This window comes from Cololabis saira, chromosome 14 (assembly GCF_033807715.1).
Source record: "Cololabis saira isolate AMF1-May2022 chromosome 14, fColSai1.1, whole genome shotgun sequence".
Lineage (NCBI taxonomy): Eukaryota > Metazoa > Chordata > Actinopteri > Beloniformes > Belonidae > Cololabis > Cololabis saira.
The window spans coordinates 37,508,084-37,526,923 of NC_084600.1; the positions used below are offsets into that span (position 1 = coordinate 37,508,084).

General features: G+C 38.8%; 1 protein-coding gene across 1 annotated transcript in view; it reads right to left on the reverse strand.

The window, feature by feature from the left end:
* LOC133460071 (polypeptide N-acetylgalactosaminyltransferase 10-like) overlaps positions 1–18,840 on the reverse strand; it is a 175,248-nt gene that overhangs the window by 24,896 nt on the left and 131,512 nt on the right. The window contains exon 8 of the mRNA XM_061740584.1: positions 8,020–8,127. Coding sequence (XP_061596568.1) covers positions 8,020–8,127 — 108 coding nt within the window. The remainder of the gene's footprint in view (positions 1–8,019; positions 8,128–18,840) is intronic.

The following is an 18,840-nucleotide window of genomic DNA, read 5'->3' on the forward strand; positions in this document are numbered from 1 at the left end:
AATACAGGTTCCAGCAATCCTCCAAGGACAGAATAAATACATCTCCTCTAGCCCTTGGAAGTACAGATGTAGTTGGGAAAAAAGCCTCAAGCCTCACACATGTTCTGGCAACATGGCTCATTTCCTGCAGCAGAGCCGAGCTCGGAGCTATCCAGGTGAAGTGGAGTTCAGCTGTTGTGTATCTCTGCAACTGTGACTGGATTCACAGACTTGGGGGATTTCTCTGACGCAGCCGCAATCCGCATTCCCTGTCAAGGTATCTGGAGAGCCTTTGTTGTCGGATTCTGCATCTGCTGAAGGCATTTGTACACTTGCAAAAGAAAAAGTTTTGTGCATCTTGGAATGAACGTCTGAATAAGAAATTGTAACAAAATCATCCTTACTTTTTCCCTTATACAATACAGTGGAAGAGGACGCCCTCGGTTTCTGAGGTTCAGCTTATGGTCATAACATAAGCTAAAACCTTTGTTTATTACATTCAAGTGTTATACATGGAGTTGGTTGTCCCAATACCCCTCGTTTTCATCCCTACCCCTAAATTTTGCGCGTTCCCGTGAGGGTAGTGGTGTCCCAATTCCTCTTTCCACCTAGGGGTAGTGAAGAAAACGAGTGTAGTGGCTATGAATCTGTCCCTACGGATGTAGGGATTTCCAATCCTCACTAGCTGATCTAGGGACAAAAAAATGAATGAAGATAATCAGGTTTGACTTGAGTCTAGAAGTTGTGGTAAACACCAAATTGGTCAAGAAAACAGTGAGCCGAAAGGATACTTGTAATGTGGGAGGACGAAAGGAATTCATTGTGGCGCGTTTGGGTGAGAAGATACCCTAAAGTCCCCAAAAAATGTGAAGGTACTACTAAAAATGTGAAGTTACTACTTCGCATTTTGACTTTGAAACCACTCCTAGGGAGAAGGTTAGAAGTCTAAGGCCCTGTCCCAATACCCCCACTACCCCTACTTTTCAGCCCTACCCCTAAATTTTGCGCATTCCCGTGAGGGTAGTGGTGTCCCAATTCCTCTTTCCACCTAGGGGTAGTGGAGAAAACGAGTGTAGTGGCTATGAACCTGTCCCTACGGATCGAGGGTTTTTCCGATGCACACTAGCTGAACTAGGGCCAGAGAAAATTCCCAGAATGCTTTTCGTCGTCTTTTGCGGACTGAATCCAAAAAAAAAACATGGCGGACATTTCATATTTTTTAGTGAATAAAATCAATATTTTGAGTTAGTTTCAGCATAAAAATGCATTTTGATTACATTTCTAGCGAGAAATATATATTTTACTTTCATAATATTCACTCAGTGAATGTACATAATCACTAGTTTGCCCGTTTGCCGAAGATCACGCCAGAATAAAGGCTGATTTATGGTTCTGCGTTACACCAACGCCGAGCCTACGGCGTAGGTTACGTACCCTACGCCGTAGGCTCTTCGTCGATTTAACGCGGAACCATGAATCAGCTCCGGAGCCGGCAGGCAGAAATCTCGAAATTTTCTGAGCAAATTTCTTAACAGGCGTAGCTACACTGTTAGATTTAATCTATTAAACCAACATTTATCTTCCTAAATGATTTATTTCAGCCAGCAGTAATTCTCCACAGAGCTGCAGGTTTCTCCCCGGGACGACGGCGCAGGTTGACACTGCCGTGAGCTGCAAAACATCGGGTCAAATTTCCTAATAGGCGTTATTTGGATAAACTGAGCCCAGGTTGGGGATCTTAACGGTTACTTTTATGCCTGAAAAAATATTAAAACTTAATAAAGTGGCATATTAACAGCGCTACAGCTGAAATTAAAACAGCTTTTGGCTCTCAGTTTCCTGATTAGTGGTGGTGCTGAAAGTAGGAGTAGTGGGAGTATTGGGACAGACCCCTGGGAAGATTTCAAGTGCCCTAAAATCTGTCCCTTCTTTTTTAGGGGTAGTGATCAAAAGTAGGGCTTGTGAAAGAAAGTAGGGGGAGTATTGGGATTGGGCCCATGAATGCTTCTACTATTGTTTGAGTTTTTTTGTTAAAGCAGTTTGACATCTTCTCTGGTCTACCTGCATGTTTCCAATTTGTCTTTATCCGCTCCAAGTTTTAGACACAGCTAACTGGTAACATCTTTCTTCCAGGCTTTGTGTTTAATTACCTTCTTAAAAGAGTTTTCCGATATAACTCTTTCCTGTGTTTCAACTGTCAGCTCTCTTGTTGGGGCCGTGTTTTCTGTCAATGTTTTCTTGGACTAACATCTTACTGAGGCCTGCGAGCACCTTCCACTGCAGACTCATTTGCATATTTAGTTTTAAGAGAGGAGAAAAAAGAAGAAGCTGAATGAACATCAGCCAGAACTGGCGAGTCCATCATCTCTGCCAGGAGTGTAATTCCAGCCGTTGGCGTCTCCAGTTTAACTCACTTCATACAGAATCAGGAACTCAAATATTTAAAGAGGATTTTTAAGCACTGTTACTATTCTTTCATTATATGAAACAATTTCAGGCCTTTGAAAGTTATAAAATACTCGTTTGATTGCAGTTATTCAAGCAGAATGAAGTCATCATTCATACTCGGTTTAATCATTTTCATGCACATTTTAACTGAAATTCCCTTTTTAATCTAATTTTCTGCAGTCTGAGTTGTGACCGACTGGGGCTTTTTCACTGACAACACCTCTTTCTCCTGGCGGTGGTTAGATAGTATTGTACAGTCTGTTGATTTAAAAAGGGATTTACCGTATTTTCTGGACTATAAGCCGCACCTGCATATAAGCCGCATCCGCTCTATTTATAAAAAAAATATGCAAGCCTCAGATATTTATGTTGTTAGATTAGATATTTACTACATGTACAGAAGGATTTTGAACTGTAAATGATGTACATGTTTGTACCTAAATAGATCCTTTCCTAACAGTGTCTTTTAACACGGCAGCAACTTTGCTGATTAAAATGGGACAGAACCAAGAGAAAATAACCTTTTTAAACTTTATTTATCTATTTATCTGTTTGAAATCTGCTTCTACCTACTTCTATCTGCTAAAGAAGAAGTAGCGTATTCTTCTTTGCATTTATTTTGTCTTAGTTTTGATTCTAATTCCGGTTAAAGCGCCCCGAGCGGTGGAAGAAAAATCCACAGAATAGCTGCACCTTTCTATAAGCTGCATGGTTGAAAACCTATGAAAAAAGTAGCGGCTTATAGTCCAGAAAATACAGTAGTCGCAAAACCAAACAGAAGCACAATTTTGGGTTCAACCCCAAATGTGAAAGTAGAGCCCAATTATATAAAAACGATTTGCCAAAAAGCAAAACGGTGGTGCTAATGCCACTCACCTGAGGAAAAAACAATTCCTTATTAGGACAAAATAAAAAATGACAGATCCATTATTTCATACAGATTTGTGAAATGGGAAAGGTGATGCAGCTATAGTGGGCAGTAATTACATCAGACGTTCCCTGAAATTATGTTTAAAAAGCCAACAACAAAAGATTCTCTTAAAAAAAAATTGTAATCATTATTACTTGTTTTTGACACATACGTGCATGTAAAGGAGCATGAAACGCTTCTTCATAAGGCGGTATGATCAGACCAATTCTGCTGTCCATCCTTGAGAGTAGAGCGCATGGCCATTAACAACCTTATCAGTGTTTTGGACTCATCTTTACCCAGAGCAGTGGGATAAAATACTCCCACACTTTTTTTGCCAACCTAAAGTTTTGGCAGAAAACTCGCAGCTCCAGCAATAACTGGAGTCAGGGTCAACGTGCCAATTAATCATGCATACATTAATGCACATTTCTGATAAATCTCCAAACATTATTAGCAAGCTGCCACTTAAGCTTCTAGTCTTTTCCACACTGGATACACCTGCACCAAGAAATTATAATAACTAGCATCATCACCCCACTCTGTTGCTGCTGCAGCAGAGAATCTCTAAGATCTGTTTAATCTTGCAACATAACTTACGTTTATTCTCCATAGTTGTTCATTTGTACCGTACTTTAAATTGATGGACCTGTTTTTTCCAGTAGTTAAAAGAGAAGTTTAAAGTTCACTGTGTATTGAACTAAATATAAATAACCAGGCTTAAATGCTGGAATTCAATTCCATTCAATACAGTGAAGAGAGTGTTACAACATTTAACAAGTTAAATCCATTCCACTGTCAAATCAATCAAATTTGGCCCAATTCAGTCCAATGATATGCCAGTTTAGTCAAATTCAGAGTAGGTCAGCAGCATCATAATCTTAAAATCATAAAAACAGCCTGTCTAAGGAACCCAACAAACTGCATCAAAACTTCACTTCAGTGCAATCCCCTTCCGTAAGCTAACGCCAGGTGACAGTGGAGCGGGAAAAACCGAACATGAAGGAACCTCAACCTGCTGGAACAGGGACTCGGGGAGGGGTCAGGTGTTTGGGGGTTTGGAATGAAAGGAAAGAGACCAACAACAACAACAACAAGGTGGTGAGAATGCAACTCACCACCTCACTGTTACCCAGTACTGGAGTTGAGGGGGGATGAGGGGAGAAGACATCCCCCCCTGAAATAAAAACGGTCCAAATCATCCCCCCCTTGTAAAACTGTCATCCTCCCTTTCCATCCCTTATGTCATTTCATCAATGAATGTGGTTTTACTGCTATTTCAACATTTAGAGTCATCACCAGAAAAATAACTTATTTGACAATTTTCACCTGTTTCAAGTAAATTTTGACTTGAAATAAGTAGGAAAATCTGCCAGTGGGACAAGACAGATCTCATTACAAGCACAAAAATCTTGTTCCACATGCAGATTTTTCTACCTATTTTAAGTGAAAATCTACTTGAAACAGGTGAAAATGGTTGTTTTTTTCCAGTGATGAGTCTTGTTTTAAGTGTAATGAGATTTTTTAATAAAATGAAACATTTTAACTAGAAATAAGACAAATATTCTTGTTAAGATTTTGAGTTTTTGCAGTGATCCATTTTACTTATCCTGTGAAGGACAGAGTCATATTGATAAGTTCAGAAAACAGTTTTTATTGTTGTGTTTTGATGTATTTGATGTAAGCCCCGTGGATATTTAAAGCTTACAGAAGGCTGCATTTAACTGCTGCTATGTCATTCCTGCAGTATTTCTGCAGGTGTTTTGGTCACTGCTATTATTTGTAATATATTATATTATTTGTAATCAGCACAAATTATCTGTCCCCATAGGATAAAATCCACCATCCCCCCTGATTTTTTTTTACAACTCGAGTACTGCTGTTACCTGAAAAACAAACTACTCCAGCAGCATGTTAAAGCAAAACCTGTTTTTAAATGTTCACCAAAGTATTCAATTTTTTTCCCATGACCCCTCATGTTCCCACATTTACCATTTAAAAAAGAAAAAAAAAACAGCCTTGCACCTTTTAACTCACCTCCTCCCACATACTCTGAATCTGCTCCCCAATTATTTTCAAAAAGCTAATTTTTTTTTTTCTTTTTCCATCTCTACTGTCAAGTATGTTTGTGCTGCTTCCTGTTATTTGCATCCTTCTGAAATATTTTCAAAACAGACGCCCCCGCCGCCCCACACACACACCTCTACGATGAGCTCAGGTGAAATCCAGATTTAATGGGAATGAGTTTGGCTCAGGATGCTAAATCATACACCAGTTACATTTTACTCAAAATATAGCTCATCAGGCGTTTAATGGGAAACATATCAAGATTGCTATGGATATGTTTCAGTAATTCTCTATTCTAACTTCTTTTGGCTTGTGAAATAATCTGTAGTCCAACAGTTTCACTTGATAAAGCAAATCAGCAGGAACCAGCTTTGTAGCACCCTATAATGTAATAATATCCTATAATGTAGTAATTTCCTGAAAATGTAATAACGCCTGAAAATGTAATAAAATTTGCACTTAACTCAATTGAAAATGTAATAAAACCCAATAATGTAATAACTTCAGCAATAATGTAATAAAATATCCTGACGGATATTGTAATAACATTTTTACCAATAATGTAATACCGTATTATGTTATTGGGAATTTATTACATGGTACTCAAAGTCTGCAATTTAACCCAATAGTCCAATAGCCCAATTCTGGTGTTTCAAATCCAGCGTAAATAACATTCTTAGATTCTTAAAACACAAAATCTAGACCTCTGGACTGAAAATGAACATATATATTACATTATTTGTCAAGTATTACATTATCAGTTTTGGGGAAAAAAAAAAGAAAAAAAAAGACCAACCTGAAATTGGAATAAATTCCCAATAATGTAATAAGGTATTACATTATTGGTAAAAATGTTATTACAATATCAGTCAGGATATGTTATTACATTATTGGATTTTATTATATTTTCGATTTAGTTAAAGGAGCCGTCTGTAAGAAATGTCCAAAACTGGTACTGCAGTCACTTTCAAAATATTGTTGAGCGGCGTGCACCCTCCCCCTCCTCCCCCCGACCAGAGGTTGCCAGGTAGGCTGCAGAATGCAGCAGGAACGTAGGCTGCCAGGGCTGCGGTAATTAGAGCCGAGCTGGCAACCCGGATGCCGAAACAATACTGACTTGGTGATTGGGAGATAGGTGGAGGGTGGAGCTTCAGAAACAATACTGACTTGGTGATTGGGAGATAGGTGGAGGGTGGAGCTTCAGAAACAATACTGACTTGGTGATTGGGAGATAGGTGGAGGGTGGAGCTTCAGAAACAATACTGACTTGGTGATTGGGAGATAGGTGGAGGGTGGAGCTTCAGAAACAATACTGACTTGGTGATTGGGAGATAGGTGGAGCTTCAGAAACAATACTGACTTGGTGATTGGGAGATAGGTGGAGGGTGGAGCTTCAGAAACAATACTGACTTGGTGATTGGGAGATAGGTGGAGGGTGGAGCTTCAGAAACAATACTGACTTGGTGATTGGGAGATAGGTGGAGGGTGGAGCTTCAGGCCAAAACAAAAAATGACAACATAAACATCAGTTGAGGGCTGCAACTCCTCTTTTTAAACTGGAATATCCTGGCTTGAGTGCTGTTGTCAGTGACATAAGTATTTGAAATGAACATGATTTTTAAATGTCTGTTGACATATCGGGGTCATTTTATGATTCGTTTTATTATTGCTCTTACATACAGCTCCTTTAAGTGCAAATTGTATTACATTTTCAGGCGTTATTACATTTTCAGGACATTTTTACATTATAGGGTGCTTGATTTTTGCATTTTGGTACTTTTAAAAACTGTATGAAGAAGAGTGCAGGTACATGAGACATTGCAGGAGTACAGTAAGTATCTAAGTATTATTTAAATCTGTTAGCAGTTTAATCAGTATTCAGTGTAGCTCTTCTGAGGGGTTATTGGTCAGAGAGAGAAGACAACAGTCGAGGCCGAGAGGTTTAATTACATATGCAGCTGAACCAAAAAGAGCCAGGTGTCACAATGACTCATGCATCATGAATAATATCCAGCCAGAGGCCAGATGAACACTTTCTCACTCTGTTTAAAAGTGTTAAAGCTCCCATGTGAGCTAATTATTGGTCAACAGTAAGTTACGGGGCTGGCCATGGGAGAATTTGAAACATGTTAGGGCAGCAACATGAAAAACACGGTGAAGGCGTGTCTCTCCGAGACAGAGGTAAACAACCCTGTGGTGTCTGTCTGCACTTTGTAATGGAATAAATCTATTTCCACTGGTGCTGAGGTTTAACTCAGACTGGAAATGTGACGCTAATGCTTCTGACACCGCCCCCGCACAATGACGAACAGAAATACTCCACAGCGGCCGATGCTCAGGGGGCGAATACCAAATCAAAGTAAAAGATACTGAAACCAGGAGAGGATGAGAAACTAAATACCACAAACCTTAGATTATCATATCTATGAAAGATTCAATTTATGCAAATTCATGAATCATGGAACCTCTACATCAGCAGGGCAAAACATTTGCATGAAGTTGAGACACATATACAGTAACAAAGCTAAATCGGAGACAATGACGCTTTCCCAGAACTGTAAAGAAAACTTTTCTGTGCACGTTAAAGTACGCTATGACAGTGACCCGAGACTTACCCTGGCCAGACTGACACCCCCGGGCACTTTGTAGGGCACGTACTTCCTGTAGATGTGTCCCACCCGTGAGCAGGGGATGTCCTCCATGCGACCCCCACACATCCACACCTGCAGAGACACGAGGAGAGGCAGAGTCAGCAGAGATCAGATCATGGAGGGATTGGGGGGGTGAGGAGGTGTTATCAGACAGCTGCATTTACACCCAGGACACATTTACACTGCATGGTCTTAGGGCCAATCCCAATACACCCCCTACTTTCTACCACTAGCCCTAAAAATGAGTAGGGCCTAGGGATGGGCGATATTTTACCGTTCACGATGTACCGTCAAAAAAATTCTCCACGGTAAGAATTTGTCATCTAGTGGTAAAAGCGATAAATTTCCGTTGACGTTTTTGTGTAAAGTCGGATTTATGGTTCTGCGTTAAATCACGCACAACGTACGTGAAGGAAGGAAGGAAGGAAGGAAGGAAGGAAGGAAGGAAGGAAGGAAGGAAGGAAGGAAGGAAGGAAGGAAATGGGCCTGAAAGAAAAAGAAAGAAAGAAAGAAAGAAAGAAAGAAAGAAAGAAAGAAAGAAGAAAGAAAGAAAGAAAGAAATGAGCCTGAAAAGAAAGAAAGAAAGAAAAGAAAGAAAAGAAAGAAAGAAAGAAATGAGTCTGAAAGAAAGAAAGAAAGAAAGAAAGAAAGAAAGAAAGAAATGGGCCTGAAAGAAAGGAAAGAAAGAAAGAAAGAAAGAAAGAAAGAAAGAAAGAAAGAAAGAAAGAAAGAAAGAAAGAAAGAAAGAAAGAAAGAAAGAAAGAAAGAAAGAAAGAAAGAAAGAAAGAAAGAAAGAAAGAAAGAAAGAAAGAAAGAAAGAAAGAAAGAAAGAAGAAGAAAGAAAAAATTCCCATTGATGACGTTTAGTAGTATTTAGTATTCTTTTAGAGCAGTGTTTTGGGGGCTCCAAAGACTGAATTGTGGTGATAGATTTATACAAAGGTGGAGTTGAATTGGTATGTTTTTAATCGTCATTTTTATCGTTATCGGGATAAATGACAGAAATTATCGTGATACATTTTTTAGTCCATACCGCCCATCCCTAGTAGGGCCCAATACACCCCTACTTTCTACCACTAGCCCTAAAAATGAGTAGGCCTAGGGATGGGCGATATTTTACCGTTCACGATGTACCGTCAAAAAATTCTCCACGGTAAGAATTTGTCATCTAGTGGTAAAAGCGATAAATTTTCCGTTGACGTTTTTGTGTAAAGTCGGATTTATGGTTCTGCGTTAAATCCACGCACAACGTACGTGAAGGAAGGAAGGAAGGAAGGAAGGAAGGAAGGAAGGAAGCGAAGGAAGGAAGGAAGGAAGGAAGGAAGGAAGGAAATGGGCCTGAAAGAAAAAGAAAGAAAGAAAGAAGAAAGAAAAATGAGCCTGAAAGAAAGAAAGAAAGAAAGAAAGAAAGAAAGAAAGAAAGAAAATGAGTCTGAAAGAAAGAAAGAAAGAAAGAAAGAAAGAAAGAAAGAAAGAAAGAAAGAAAGAAAGAAAGAAAGAAAGAAATGGGCCTGAAAGAAAGAAAGAAAGAAAAGAAAGAAAGAAAGAAAGAAAGAAAGAAATGGGCCTGAAAGAAAGAAGAAAGAAAGAAAGAAAGAAAGAAAGAAAGAAGAAAGAAGAAAGAAAGAAAGAAAGAAAGAAAGAAAGAAAGAAAGAAAGAAAGAAAGAAAGAAAGAAAGAAAGAAAGAAAGAAAGAAAGAAAAAATTCCCATTGATGACGTTTAGTAGTATTTAGTATTCTTTTAGAGCAGTGTTTTGGGGGCTCCAAAGACTGAATGTGGTGATAGATTTATACAAAGGTGGAGTTGAATTGGTATGTTTTTTAATCGTCATTTTTATCGTTATCGGGATAAATGACAGAAATGATCGTGATACATTTTTTAGTCCATACCGCCCATCCCTAGTAGGGCCCTTGTAATCTTCCTTAGGGATTGGGACACCACTTGCTACGTCACTGCGTGGTTTAGGTTCGGGTACGTAAGCGACTGCGTAGTTACGTTTGCACAAACGTCACACCATATCAGGAAGCCCAGAGCTAAAAGCTGTTTTAATCTCAGCTGTAGCGCTGTTACTGTGCCACTTTATTAAGTTTTAATATTTTTTCAGGCGTAAATGTAACCGTTAAGATCCCCAACCTGGGCTCAGTTTATCCAAATAACACCTGTTAAGAAATTTGATCCAATGTTTTCGGGGGGTATCTAGAGCCGCCGGCTCGGGAGCTGATTTATGCTTCCGCGTTAAATCGACGCAGAGCCTACGGCGAAGGTTACGCGGCGACGCGCACTGTATGCAGCGCATCGCCGTAGGCTCTGCGTTGGTGTAATGCGGAACCATAAATCAGCCTTTATTCTGGCGAGATCTGAAAAAACGAGCAAGCGAGTGATTATATACATTCATTGAGTGAATTTTATGAAAGTAAAATATATATTTCTCGCTAGAAATGTAATCAAAACGCATTTTTATGCAGAAACTAACTCAAAATATTGAGTTTATTCACTAAAAAATAAGAAATGTCCGCCATGTGCGCAAATGACGACGAAAAGCATTCTGGGAAATTTTTCTGGCCCTAGGTCGCGAAGTCAGCATCTGAAAACCCTCGCTGTGAAGGGCTAGATTGATAACCACTAGCCCTTGTTTTGGCCACTTGCCCTAGATGAAAAGAGGAATTGGGACACCACTACCCTAAGGGGGCCTTAATGTCCAATTCTTTTTTACTTTGTTATTAAAATAACACCATCTCTTAATAACAACTAGGGCTGGGCGATATATCGAGATTTTAATATATATCGATATATTTTCAAACGCGATATGGTACGAGACAATATCGTTTATATTGATTTAAAAAAAAACTTTTTTTGAATTTTTTTTTTTTTTGTTTTGGATTTTGATATAGCTTATTTTGTGACAAATTGACTTGAATGTTTTATTTGAGATTTGCACAAATGTTTTGTTATTTGCACAACTGTCAACCTCAGTGGAAAAGTCTGCCTGTTACTGTCTACATTGTATTAATTGCACAGTGTATTTTAATTTAATTGTTATGCAGGAAAGGGATATTTGTTTTATTTTATTCAAGAAGCATTTTTATTCTATATATGCAGGCAGTTTATTTTTATTTCATTTGTTTTATACATTTTGATATCGTGCAGACCTCTGTTAATAAATGAACCTGTGTGACATTTGGCACGAGGCTTTGTATTAAAACTGACTGTTTTTTTAAGGGTTTGCCTCAGAAAAAAATGAAGCTAACAGAGATGCTATGCTATAATGCTTTGGGGGGAAACCCCAATTATGGCACAGAAAAAATATCGAGATATATATCGAGTATCGCCATTCAGCTAGAAAATGACATATCATATCGAGATATGACTTTTGGTCCATATCGCCCAGCCCTAATAACAACCCATATCTGATATCTGCATGTGCAGTGTCAACTGCTGAGGAAGAGACAACACGACAACATAGATGAGCTTTGCTACCGATCTGGAAAGAGATGGGCAGCAACAGAGAAAAACTGGGCTTATTTTAAATGAACGCAGGTGAAACAGTAATTGTTCCATATGGATCTATTTCCATTAGTGCATTAACACCCTCAGTACAGCAGCATGTGCACATCTCTACTGCCTCGTTGTTCAACTGGCTCAGTGAAAGTTCACTGAAAAACACAGCAGAACATACAGTATTATCCATGCCACCGTTTTCTGAGGTAATTCTGGGTGGTCAGTAAAAGACTAGGCATATTGAAATGTGAAAAAAGGAGGGAACCCGTCTAAACCATGATCGCCACAGAAAGTCAGACTTTTTATACTACTTATAGAAAGAAGAGACACTTTTCCAGTGGAGGGTGTAAGAATGTTAAAGGCTGCAGCTAAAATGTGGGTGATATCTTAAAGAAAAGGTAAAAAACACAGACAACTACTGTAACTGCAGTGGGAAAACTCTGATGACGCTGCAACCTGAGAATATAGGTTTACTTGTATGCATAAACCCTGCATATATGTGCCATTCAGACTATAATAATAGTCTTTATTTGTCAGTATACTGTATATCTCACGAAACACACCAAAATTACTGTAATCTATTACTAGTTACACTAGGAGCAGTGGGCTGCCATTTTTCCAGCGTTCGGGGGTTAAGAGCCTTGCTCAGGGGCCCATAAAGGTCCACCCCGGTTGCCAAATTGGGATATGAACCTGAACCTTAGTCTTTTCAAAATACTCTTCCTGGAAGTGAGTGATTTCCACCAAATTCCACACAACAGCAGATTTAATATGAATCGTTAAGAAGCTGTGAAGAAAAGGTCATCGTTGCATCATTTAGAGTTTTCTCTTTAAATGCAAATGAGTAATATTTAAGTGGGAGGTCCATACACTAATAGGCAAAGTGAAATCTGGCACTGATTGATAGATTACGGTTCTGAAGAATCAAGTCTGGAATCAGGAACGTCAGAACAGTGACTGCGTTTCCATGCATCAATAACCCTTTTAAAACCCGAATATTGGCAATAACCCGTATTTGCACGGCCATGTAAACACCAATAACCCCTTTGAATAACCCGAATTTGCTCATATTCCGGTTTTTAAAAACCCGAATATGACCCCTGGGTTACTCCTTTTAAAACCCGAATATTTGATCATGTAAACGTCAAACGGAATATCCCGATCAAACGGGACATGAATTTGTTTTCTGTGCATGCTCTGTTCACAAGGAATCCTGGTCTTTTGAGTCCAGGAAGTTCTTATAAACACGGAGAAACACAAGACCAGGCCACACTTTAGGAGTGAGGAGGAGACTAATCACTTCATAAATGTAATGAAGGATATGAACATTTCGGCATTTGTAGACGGTAGAAAGTACGGGGATAGCTAGATTTACAAGAAGGTGAGTGAAAAGTTGCGCGAAGCAGCATTTGTTTTGAATTTGGATACAGGAAGAAGCAGCGGAAATGACGGGAATTGCGTCATCGCGTCGCTGGTTTGATCCAGATATCCCAAATGATTAATTACCATGTAAACAGGGATAACCCTGTTTGCTCACGCATGTAAACGGAATATTCCGAATGTTTCAGTAACTGGAATATTAGCAATAACCCGAATTTTGACTGCATGTAAACGTAGTCAATTTGTCTCCACGTAAATGGGAGCACAATCTACAAAATGAACATAATTCTTCAGATGACAAAATGAGAAGATCAAGAGAAATACACAGACATTTATTAAAGTCCAACAGCAAAACCTCACACCTTGGATGCTGGAATCCGCCAACATTTGGCGTCCTGACTGGCTGCATGACTTCAGCAGTTACCTGTTGTTCCACACACTGCTGGTGTGTTGGCTGAACCTCCAGACTGAGGTGTGGATTAAATGACCACACGGAAGCGGATTGTCTGACCTGCTGCACCGTTCCCTTCCATCCTCTCCATCCCTGCTCTGAAACACTTGATCTCAATAACGGGGGCGCCGGGCCGCAGGAGGCATGAAGACCTTTAATTCAGTGCTGGTCGAATTAGATTAAAAGTCTTATCACTCAAACATAACCTCAAAGCACGGGCGCTAAAACCACGGCAGCGCTGCACACGGCAGGATCATTCTACGATAAAAACGATTTACTTTGCTTCGGCCTTTCAAAAACGGATCGCAGTGGAACATTATTACCATTTGAAAAGTCATGTTGCTGAGGAAAGTCGGTTTGTTTTCTAACTGAATAGTGTTTAATGGATGAAGCTGGATTTACCATGTTTGAAAAGCAATAGTGATTATTAGATAATTTTGAAGCCGACGTTTGAAGAAGCAGGCAAAATATCAGCGGTTAAAAAAGAAATGTATCGTTTTAGAAAACGACATGCTTATTCTGTGTTTCATCCAAGCAACAACTTAAACAGGTTAAATAACAACAGGCCAGTTACTTAGATAACCATAAAACATCATCAGAGGCTAAATCTAAATCAACTAACAAGTTAATGCTTGCTTTGAAGTTTTAGATTTAAAGGGGACGTTACTTTTTCTGTGCATCAAAGCATTTATTTCTGCAATCTTCAGTACAACTCAATCAAAAGCGCTGACATAATACAACTCTTTTCACTTTGTTTGGGGCCTTTTCAGGTCATTAGCCATTCACATGTCCAGAGATCACAGGAGCCTGATTGGAGTTGTTATAACTAGGATCCCGTTAATTTCCTGCATTCACAGTTCCTCTGAAGTGAGGAACGCAAAGCTGTAAAACAAATTCAAAAGGAGCACAGCCCGAGAGGAAAGTGGAGCCAAGTGGCTGGTGACTCCACCGTTAAACTGGCTGCTATGAACAGAGATGTAAAAAGATTAGGGTGTAACAATATATTGTGCCACGAAGTTTTGCGATACAAAAACGTCACAATACGTGTCGTGGAGGTGACAAAGTGTATCGCGATATTGGGTTATTAATATTAATATATTGTGTTTACTAGTAACGTCCTTTTGGTGCAGCGGGATCACGTGACGACCGCGCCTCGACCCGTGGACCAAAATCTTACTCCGCTCAGAAGAAACTAGTACCGTTTTGCGGTCCCGATCACGGGACTCTTGGGGGTTTTGAGCTCTGAACTTTTACTTATGTAAAGCTGGTGTAGAGTTAAGCCTTACCTTATTAAATTAAACCTTTTTCGGGTCGTGAGTAGGATAAACACGGGGACAACTTCTGCTGAGTTCCAGTGTACTTTAATGTCCCTCAACAGTGTAGGATTTTAGAACGTCAACACAGCACCTAGTGCCGTACTGTGGCGTATCACTCCGCCCAATCTAAAACAGACTAATCACTACAGATAAACTGATTAGTGTCATTATAGTCCCTGATTTACATAAGAATATATTTATAAAATAATGAACCCTGAATTACCAAAATAACCTTCTTAACAAAAATAAATCTCCTCTTACACTTATAAGGTGAGCATGAATCAATCTTTTTTATGATGTAAAGATTGTGTCGTCCCCAAAGGTGGGTAGCTCTGGCAGAAGATAAATAACAATCATGTTGCATTTTGAGTTTGGGACTTTTCATTGTTTATTTATTTACTTTTATTTATTCATTTAATTTTAGTTGTTAAATTTCTGGAAAAGAAAAACGTCAGATCATACATGAGAGAATCTATTCAGTTTGTGGCAAAATATTTGTACTTGTATGAAACTGAAGATGCATAATGCAAACCTGACATTTACTTTTAGTTCAGTTTGTGGAAAATGGTTGTCCTGGCTTTCTCTTTAAAACTTAAACAGTTATAAAGCATTACAAACTGGAACAATAGGGCAAATGCACAGTATTGTTTTGTATTTTGTGTCTTTCAAATAAAAGACAATTTTTTCCAGTCATATGTTCCTCATTCAAGGTTGTTAAAAAATAAAATACTGCTATAATATCGTATCGTTATCGTGACCTCAGTATCGTGTATCGTACCGTATCGTGAGATTAGTGTATCGTTACACCCCTAAAAAAGATGTTGGAAACGGAGCAGCAGTAACACAACTGGGTGATATTTCACCAGAGCATCAGACTGACATTTCATTAAGACATCAGGAAATGATGTTTTCTTAAAAAGAGACATGTGTCTCCTTTAGTACACCCAGAAATCAACGCTTGTGTGAAGTCCAGAAAACTTCTGGTCCCAGCCCTCAACTGTATTCCAGAGTAGAGAAATGTGAGATATCCATATATTGGTTTTCTGTCTTTGTTTCTAGGATAACTCTACAATCCAAACCACAATGAAACTATCATCATGTCGATGTGAAAAGTTAAACCAGCTCAGTCTTTTGAACATTCCTTGAGGAGTAAATACAATACCATTGTCATCAACTTCAATAAAACTTTGCCTTAACTTCCTGAATGCCTGAGCATTTTGACGTATCAAGGCTTGAAATATAAAGCAGAATGTGTTTATGTCATATTTATACACTATTCAATAAACTCCACATCCTTCAAACGAGGACTACGGCTCCTTTTCTGCTCCTCTGCTCCCAACCTTGCGTCGGTGCTTCGCAGTAAACAACTTTAATCACGTCCAGGCGATATTTTATTCATGATATATGTAAAAGAGCTATTTACTGCCAAAAGAGTTTTGGCAGTAAATTAGGTGCAATGTTTTTCAAAACAACAAAGCTACTGTGCCGGAGAACACACACTACAGAACAATCAGGCTGCGGTACGTCCAATCAGATGCGACTACCCGGCAGTGGACCTTTGTGCTTAATTGAGTGAAATGACAAAAGTCCTTACTCATTGGAGCCAGAATTCAATTAGTGTGACGGGCCATTGTGTCCGTCCCGAGCTCGCTGACGGAGCGGGAGACTCGACACGCCGGCCAAGTCGCAAGCAGTGACAAAATAATTCATGCCGAGGCCCCAGACGAAAGCGTAATCTAATACGGGACTGTGAGTGTGATTTATGCGGAGACCCGTCGACGCAACAGATTCTGTAGTATTTGGCTCGAGAGTTGAAACCATATCAAGGAGTTCCACATGTTGCTCATCAGGTTGTTTAGTGAAGCAGATGTAGATGAGTGATGCCGTTTCAGAAGCATATGTGAGAATTGTTTTTCTCTTAAGAACTATTTTCAAATTGGTGCATGAGTGTCACTGTGGGCTCATTAAAGCAGGCTGAAGACGGTGAGAGGAACCTGTAAGGAAGGTTTTATCTGGGAGATTATCATGCTGCTTTTCCTCAGCAACTCTCAATGACAATGAACCTCTATCCCGGCTTTTTATTGCATTTCTGTAATTTGCATTGTTACACTTCTAACCTTCTCCCTAGAACATAGGTGTCAAGTAACGAAGTACAAATACTTCGTTACCTTACTTAAGTAGAAATTTTGGTTATCTATACTTCACTGGAGTAATTCTTTTTCAGACGACTTTTTACTTTTACTCCTTACATTTTCACGCAATTATCTGTACTTTTTACTCCTTACATTTTAAAAACAGCCTTGTTACTATTTTACTATTTACTACTTCACTTCACTACTTTACTATTACTATTTCATTTTGGCCTTTAAAAAAAAACTATCCAGTTAAATTGCTCCATCCGGATAGAGTGAATTTGGTTGTGGTTGTTTCAGATGTTCTTGTCCAGTTTTGTTCTTACATCCGTTCCCTCAGATTCCTGCAACTAAACTTGGATGTACATTCCAATAAAGGTTAGGATAAATGATAACATGCCTCTGAAGTTTGACTTTTTGCACCATTACAATACTTATAGGCAACTAGTCATCATATCTCCTGCTCTCTGAAACACATGTTAATGCTCAATAGTACACATATATGGTTCTTTAATTGTCAGATTAATCAAAGTTTGAATTAAGTTTCGTTCTTATGAGTATCAGAATCAAGTCAAGTCAGAGAGCTGACTGTGTTTATCGTGACATTCTTTGACACACAGGAGGTTAAAACTGCTGACTTCCTGGTTGGTCAACTGAACCATTGTCTTTAGACGCATCTGTTTCAAGACCCCCATATACTTAGGGAGGTCGACTGACAGCCGTCTCATTGTCTTTAAATGTTAGCTAAGGTTTAGTTGGACCATCTGATAACACGAGACCCCCATGAAGGTTGGCCTGGTGACTTCTGGTTTGTAAATAACCCAGTGTCTTTAAAAACCATCTGTTCAAACCTCCAACAGAGGTACTTTTTTAGTTGACCCCTTGACCCTTTGTGTTTTAAGGATGTCTGTTTGTTTCTTCATACCAAGCCTCTTCAACTGAAAAGTCATGTGTGTGACCATCTGTTTTTGTCATTGTCCATCTATACATTCACTGTTCCAAATATGGTCAAGTTTCCTGTCAGCTTACTGAATAAAAGCGCCAGCTCTGCAGAGAGCCAGTTGAGAGAAGTTCTGACGAGCTAGGAGGAGGGCCGTGTTGCCTAAAGCTTCTCAGGATTTCTCTCCAACCTTCTGCAGAAGGCCATTGAAAATCATTTCTGACAGTTTCCGGTGTCTTTTTCTAAGTTATTAATATTGTGATGACTTTTTAACCTAACATTAATATATGTGCATTATACTAAGATACATTCATTTTCAATGGCTTTTGTCCTTAATGGCTTTTTTCCCCCTTACATTACTTTTACTTTTATACTTTAAGTAGTTTTGAAACCAGTACTTTTATACTTTTACTTGAGTAAAAAACTTGAGTTGATACTTCAACTTCTACAGGAGTATTTTTAAACTCTAGTATCTATACTTCTACCTGAGTAATGAATGTGAATACTTTGACACCTCTCCCTAGAAGTGGTTTCAAAGTCAAAATGCGAAGTAGTAACTTCACATTTTTAGTAGTAACTTCACATTTTTGAGGACTTTAGGGTTTCTTCTCACCCAAACGGGCCACAATGAATTCCTTTCGTCCTCCCAAATTACAAATATCCTTTCGGCTCACTGTTTTCTTGACTGATTTGGCGTTTACCAGAACTTCTAGACTCAGTCAAATCTTTCAAGTCCCTGTGAAAAACCTCACTTGACTATTTACTTCTACAGGACTGTCTCAGAAAATTGAAAACTGAAATATTGCAAGCCTTTTATTATTTTAATATTGCTGATCATGGCTTACAGTTTAAGAAAACTCAAATATCCTATCTAAAAAAATGTGAATATTCTGGGAATCTTAATCTTAAACTGTAAGCCATAATCAGCAATATTAAAATAATAAAAGGCTTGCAATATTTCAGTTGATTTGTAATGAATCCAGAATGTATGACATTTTTGTTTTTGTAATTGCATTACAGAAAATAAAGCACTTTATCACAATATTCAAATTTTCTGAGACAGTCC